The sequence below is a fragment of the Nicotiana sylvestris genome, chromosome 8 (genome assembly GCF_000393655.2).
Source record: "Nicotiana sylvestris chromosome 8, ASM39365v2, whole genome shotgun sequence".
NCBI classification, from domain to species: Eukaryota; Viridiplantae; Streptophyta; class Magnoliopsida; order Solanales; family Solanaceae; genus Nicotiana; species Nicotiana sylvestris.
The window spans coordinates 44,869,973-44,877,146 of record NC_091064.1 but is presented as its reverse complement, the minus strand read 5'-3'; the positions used below and the strand labels follow the sequence as shown (position 1 = coordinate 44,877,146).

The 7,174-nt window shown below is 47.2% G+C and overlaps 1 protein-coding gene across 1 annotated transcript; it reads right to left on the bottom strand.

Annotated features, from left to right (window-relative positions):
• Positions 1–519: 519 nt before the first annotated feature.
• LOC138874974 (uncharacterized) lies at positions 520–5,535 on the bottom strand. Its single transcript, XM_070153776.1, has 5 exons — positions 4,933–5,535; positions 4,661–4,846; positions 4,344–4,571; positions 699–869; positions 520–630 (listed from the first exon to the last, which is right to left on the bottom strand). The coding sequence occupies exons 1-5, from the start codon at positions 5,533–5,535 to the stop codon at positions 520–522; spliced, it is 1,299 nt and encodes a 432-aa protein (XP_070009877.1).
• Between the last annotated feature and the right edge of the window lie 1,639 nt (positions 5,536–7,174).

Below are 7,174 nucleotides of genomic sequence, written 5' to 3'. Positions count from 1 at the left end.
CTACATATTGACGACGAAACGCAATCTTAGCCTATGTCATATAATGAAAGCTATATATACACAACAAAGAAAGCAGGGAATGGTCATTCTGCTTTTTTTCGGCAGTTATAGCCTGGCGGTCTCCTCTTCATCGTCCTCAGCATCGGACAGTAGGAACTTGGCATCGTACTCCTCTCCTTTGGCTTGCTCGATCTCCCCCGATAGATCAAAGCCCCTGGCGTGAATCTCCTCAAGGATTTCCCTCCGGGATCTGCACCTCACGTACTCCTTGATATTGTTTGCACGATCGAGGGTCTTCTTCAGCTCAGCTTTGGCAGCGACAGCGCTTCTTGAACAAGCTGCCATTTTCTATCCCGCCCTAGTATTATTCATCATAACCTTGGCCCGGACATTCAGCACCTCGGTTTTTGCCCTTGAATGCTCGGATGAGAGCCTCACGATCATCTTCGACCGAGCAGAATCGTTCGCACGGGCAGCCTGAATTTGCGCCTCAAGAGCGGAAGCCCCGGCATGAGCCCTCTATTTGGCCTCATAATGGGCATTAACATGTGCCTGTAGCTCGATGAATTCACATTTGGCTTTGCCAACCTCGCCCCAGAATTGTTCCAGCTCATCCGCCTTATTCTTCAACTAAAACAGAAACACGTCAAGACGGCGAGACAAAAAGGGAATATAGGCTAGCACGAGATGCAGGATACCTGTTTCTCCAAGAGGGCCTCTCGGGCCCGACTCCGGTCCACCTCACGCCGCAAAGAGACGAGCTCGCTTTCCTTTGCCGCACAAAGAAGTTTAAGGGATTGCTCCCTATCTCGAGCATCCCGCAACGGGGCCTCGCAGTGAAGCAGTCCGGCTTTGAGCCTATCAAAAGCCTGAGAAAGTATGCCAGGTAAATAAAAAGAAAAGAGAGGAGCGCAGGGCCAGAACATACTTATAGCTGCCGAAACTCACCATAAGGCCAAAGCGCTGAGCCACGCCGAAGGCCGAAGCAACATCCGATGATGCACCTGATCACTACCTACTCCGCACCACTAAAAAGTAGTGAGACAGGGTCGCAATAGCTTTTACCCGATTTTGGATCGGGATCGATTTCCACAGAGAGCTAGAAAAGGAGTTGAGTATCTATTTAGGTTGGGATTGCGTATTGATTCCAAATTGCACTTCTATTCATTTTTGGGTTTTCTTTATAATTATACTATTTTAAAACTACAAATTATAATTGCAACTAGATTAAGCTAAGAGTAAAATGCTACAAGTTGTTCAAATATTTTAAAAGGCACTAGGGTAGTGACTTTCACCTAGGTGGCCAATTGATGCGTAATTGCATCTAAGACACGATTGACATGATTGGGGAATATGTTATAACCGTTGCTCGATATTACCCACTCTCACACCTCTCGGTAGAAAGAATGACTTTTCCCAATTGACTTTCTCAAGACCAATTGGGTATACATATTTACTCAAGCAACTAGGGTTCAAGTCGGGTATTACTCTCTCGAGGTTTAACCCTTTAATTGGGACTATCAATTCTGTTGAGTCCATCCCAATTCCTTGTTGGATCAATTTCAGAGACTTAGACTATCTTTCTCAAGAAGAGCCCAAGTCAACTTAGCACAAACTAGTGTTTGCAACAACTAATTCAGTAATTAAACCATGAAATTGACCCAAATAGCAAACACCCATAGTTAATCTAGCCCTAAATAGATGAAGATGAATACATATTATTTAATTAATAAGCTAAATACAAAGATTCAATGATAAAAAGTAAGTAAAAATGCCCAAAATGGCTATAAGATACGTTACCACAAGCGCAACAGCTATTCTAAAATGTCTGATACCCTAAAAATGGAAAAAGATTCTATTTATACTAAGCTGAAAAAACTGGACAAAATTGCACCTGCGGGGTTAGTGCGGACTGCACAAAATGGTGTGCGGCCGCACTAGGCTCTTGAACTTGAAAACTTGACTCTCTGAACCCAGGCTCCGCGAGCCGCACAGAATGGACTGTGGCGCAGAGGCTTCTAGCGCGGTCCGCGCAGAATGGACCGCGGACCGCACAGGCTTCAATCTTTGAACTTGGCATCTCTCTGAATCTTGGCTCTACGGACCGCACAGAATGGTAGTGCGGCCGCATTGCCTTCAGTGCCAACCGCACAAAACTTTCTGCAGTCGCACTGCCTTAATGCCTGAAATACCAGCTCTATGAATCTCCCTAGTGCGGACCGCACAAAGTGTAGTGCAGCCGCACTAGGCCTTTTTTTCTGAGTTTGTCTTGTCTTCCGTACTTGTACATGTTTCACTCCTTTTGAGCTGATCTTTGACATTGTAGTCACTTTATGGATCAAACCTGCAATCAAGCACAACTTGTGAGCCTTTTGGGACTATTTTGTATAAATTTATAATCAAAGCGTAAGTAAGAAGGAGTATAAAATGCGTCAAAATCCCTAGTTATCAGCACCAATCCCGGAAGGTTGCCGATCGGCCGAATCGTTTCCCCTTAACCGCTACAAAGAAGGCGCCTCACCACAAGCCTTCTCGTACCCCAGTGCATCATTCCTTTTACCGGCATTCCTTGACCCCGGGGCCAGCAATCTCTCCTCCTCCCTCGGGGAACTCGGCCTTGCTTCGAAAGGACTCCCGGCACCTACAGGAGATAAATCAGATAAGCCAGCAAGAAGGAAGCCACCTCTTAGGGGGCAGAACGTCAGGCACTTACCATGATGCTTCACTTCCTATCTCCTATTTGATATATCTCTCCACCGGTGCCTATCGTAGGTCGAGCAAGCTGCTAGCTTACGAGACCATTCAGCTAAATCAGAGACCTTGTCGGGCAACCAATGAGTTGCTATAAACAAAGAACAGAAAGATATCATTACGGGGCCAACCTCATATTGAGATAAAGACAGTTCAAACGAAGTGCTTACGTGTAAAGTTCCATTTCTCATGGAACGACAAAAAATCTCCAGGGATAACATCGGTCGTCCAGATCCGAACGAACCGATTCATCCATCTGCGATCCTCATCCTCCTCACTACCGATCACATGAGCTCGGGTGGATCTACGCTGAAGAGCAATCATGCCCTAATAGTGCAATGGCCAATACAACCTCACGAGGTGGTTGATGGTGAATACTATCCCGACTTTGTCAGCAAAATATCTCATCGACTGCACTATTCTCCAAAGATAGGGATGAACCTGCGCCAACGTTACTTGATATCTTCTACAGAAATCAAGCACGACCCGGTTCGGGGAACTCAGCACAAAAACATGAATATACACACTCAAGAACCCCTCAACGTATGTCATGACACTCTCCTCGGGGAAAGGTTCTTGCAAAAACACACCTTCCCCCCATCCGCATTCTTTCCTGATCATCTCGAGGTTTTCCCCCCTCACCGATGAGATAATCCTCGACACATGCTCTCGATGGCCCAGAATATTAGGAGGCCTCCCCGGTGTGACAGCCCTCTTCGAGGCAGGGCAACCCGAGTCTTGCTCTCTCGATATCAAGGGCGAGCTGCTGGTACCGACCAAAGGCGGAGAAAAGCAGGGACTCCCTTTTGTCCGAGGATCAGGCGTCGAAGCGCCGACCATGATTACAGTAGAATAAGGGGAAGAAGATGAGGATCCAGACAAAAACTTTCTAAAGCAGGGAAGTGGAGGGACTAACACAAAGTGCCAGGCTCTGCAGAGGAGATAGGCTTATCAAGAACTGCAAAATCGCCGCTTAAGGGGCGGATGAGAAAATATATAAAGGCTAAGCGACAACTGCTCATTTTCCCAAGAGAGCCAATTAATTATGGTCGCGTTAACGTCACCTTCTCCTTGGGGAGTGTACTGGCAGAATCATTCTAGGCTCCCACATAACTCATAAAATCGAGGGATCTTGGGAGATCCCCGACGTCATAAATATCGATTCGGGAGGAGCTATCGATTCAACCTCGGGACGTGGATAGTCTCGGGGCCCCCAGTCTGTCACATGAAAAAGCTTCGAAGGGCCGATGCCGGAACGCAAAAAAAAAACAGCAGAGAGAAGGGCTGATAGAATAAAAGCTCCTTTTATACATTAACAAAGAGAATAAACATCTTTACACTATTTGTTTCCCGAGGGGGAACACATGAAGCAAAAAGGAAGGCATACAAAAAGGGCTCGGAGACTACTCCTTGCCACTATCATCTTCACTCTTATCAGGGGCAATCAAGAGCGCCAATCTTCCCTCTACCGCACGAGCCTCCTCCAGATTGGCAGACAGCTCGAAGCCTCTGGCCTCGAGTTCTTCCAGGGTATCCCTCTTTCCCTCCGCTTTGGCATGCTCGACAGCTCGAATTAGTCTCTACTCAGCTACCATGGACATGTCATAAACCATTGTATGCATTGTGGTTGCATCCTCCTTACAAGTGGCAGCATCTCGTTCGGCCTCAGACTTAGCCGCGGCCAAAGTAATAATCTCCCTGCGAGTGTTTATGAGAAGATCCCTAGATGTCACCGATTCCCCGGCCACAATCTCACTTCTCTCTTTCATCCCAAAGATCTCCGCTTTCAACTGACTAATCTGCGAGTCACTCTGCTCGACCTACGAGAGAAAGGCAAGTCGATGAATATAAGAATTGAAAACATGTGTGAATACAGGGTAAAAGGGCGGGTATGAGCAAGGTAGAGTACCTGAGAAGCAAGAGCGGCGTTCTCCCGGATAGCCACTTCCAAAGCAGACCGAAGTTCTCCCAACTCTTTATCTCCCCGGGCAGAATGAGCCTCCAAGTCCTGTAGCTTCGAAGAAATGTTCTTACGCTCCTTCTCGTGGCAAAAACGTTCCTTGCGGAGCCGAAGAATGGCATGGTCATACATCTCCTTACACTCCGACACAATGGGAAAGTTAAGAAAGACGACGAATAACTCCTAAGAACGAAAAGAAATATGCAAAGGAAAACTATCACCTGCTGCATGGACTTCTCCGCCACTTTAACGGCCCTAGAAATATCTAGATCAGCCCTGTCGATTATGCCATAAAAATGTTGGCAATAAAATCTCCCCCCTTTGGGAGGAGTCCCAGCTGTGATGCCGATCATTCTTTCGAGATCCCTCAGCTCCCCTGATAAAACCGGAAAGTTCGAAATGAAGTCGTTCGGTTTGCCGATTTCTCCAAGTGGCAACCCACATTCCTGGAAGGCCCCGAGCTCCGATCCCTCAGGATCAATGCCAACGGTCCTCCTAGCAGAAGCTACACCAAATCCGGCCATGCGATTCGAAGCTACGTCAGTGTCCTCTTCAAGGACCCTTGGCTCATTAGCCTGGCCGGAGCCAGCCGTTCCGGACTCAGCAGCCTCCGATCGGGGCGCCTGCAAATCCCTTGCACTAGACCTTGTTCTCCTCCTCAGCGGACTTCCATCATCGTCCTCCCCTTCAATATCAAGATTCGACCCGGATGTTAGAGTAGCAGTCCCATCAAGTCGGGTAATGGCTGCCCTGCTTTTCCTTTTCTTGTTCATACCAGGCTCCAAGGCCTCTGCTTCACCGCTAGGGGGCAGCCTCATATGCATATTCTCGCCAAGACCTGCACTAGCACAATATCCGCGATACGTTTTCGCTAAGGGCTCGGAAGGAAACATAAAATGCGAACCACAGGCGGTAAAGGAACCTCACCGTGATTCTTGGCCACCCAATGCTCCTTAACCAGGACGGTCCAAGACTGAACGCAGTATGGGAACTTCTCGCTCAAACACCTAATCCATCCCGACAAATCTGGGACCACCTCCAGATGCCAAGCAGCGACTGTAGAAAGAACAAAGAGGTTATTATAATGAACGAAAGAGTAGTCGAGAAGTAGTTAAAGAGAAATTCGCTTACGTCGGGCGTTCCACTACTCCGGAAAGGGCATTCTCCGGGACAAGCTGATGTCCGAGGTCCTCACTCGGATAAACCTGCTCATCCATCCTCGGTCCTTCCCCTCATCAATGCTCGTGAAAAAAAGATTTTTTGGACCGGTGGCGGAGCTTTATTAAGCCTCGATACAGCCAAGGGCTGTACAGTCTAATCAGATGATTAAGGGTAAAAACCTCACCTTCAACCCCTTCGGTGAAATGTCTAAGCATTAACACTATCCTCCAAAAGGGTCGGTAGATTTGACAAAGTCTCACCTAGTATCGGGTGCAGAAGTCAAGAATAATCGGGTCGATTTCCAAGGGAGGAGATTCGACGGATTTATTGGGGCCCAAAGTGAATGGGTAAATGTATATATAAAGGAAGCTAGCCTTGAAGTCGATAATATTATCGTTGGGGCCGGAAATCTCTACCTCCACTGCCTTGCTCCATTGGCAGTCCTCCCTCACCTTGCTAACATCAGTCACGATGCTAACGTATCGAGATACGTGCTCACACCGGCCCGACGTACATGAGGGAGTCTCGATGTTAAAATCCTTCAACATGTCAAGATCGGGTGGGGTACATTTCTCTAAAGTGGGAACCGATTTGTTTTCTCCCTCAAGTAATCAGGACGACGATGTAGTATCGTTCCATCGGGGAACTGTCCTAGAAGTCCTTGCCATGTAAAATGGTAGAAACCCTTCTGTGAAAATAGGAAAGGAGGTCAAATAATAAAATTCTGACTCGCGGGCATATGAGAAGGGTGAAGATGGGAAGTATCTAGCAACCGGTGCATTTATAGGAATCGCTGGTGAAGTAGAAGAGACGAGCCGATGGCAGTTCGTGGGTTTCTCAATTACTGCATCTGATGGAGGCCCTACACGGTTCTATTAGGCATGACATTCAATGCTCTTAGACGGTTGACGTCATGGCAATAATGACCTCGAGAAGGCGATTCAATATCGTTTCCTATTACTTTGTTCTATGAAATGCGGAAACTATCTGTATGAGGTAAAATTAGGGAGGTCTATTTTCCTCCATTAAGGTACATTCAGGAAGTCATGTCAGCATCTCAAGGCTGTAGGATTACGATCGAGCTCCCTCCATCGAGGATCGTCCGCAACCCTACAGAGATTCCGAGGATAAGGAATATGTCCGCGACCTAACGAAGGTTTCGAAGACGAGGAATTCTCGAGGCAAGCAGCTAGAATCACTAGACACTAGTGCCATGCCTAGTCGTCCTATCGCCATGTCATTACATTCAATATACTTTGTACTATATGGTATTCTCTCTCCTATATAAGGGGAATACATGCT

Coding starts and splice junctions, on each gene's coding strand:
- LOC138874974 (XM_070153776.1), bottom strand. CDS start 5,535: ATGCATATGAGGCTGCCCCCTAGCGGTGAAGCAGAGGCCTTGGAGCCT. Junction 4,572..4,660: donor ACGCCGCTCTTGCTTCTCAG/GTACTCTACCTT, acceptor TTTCTCTCGTAG/GTCGAGCAGAGTGACTCGCA. Junction 870..4,343: donor TGGTTTATGACATGTCCATG/GTAGCTGAGTAG, acceptor ATACTTTCTCAG/GCTTTTGATAGGCTCAAAGC.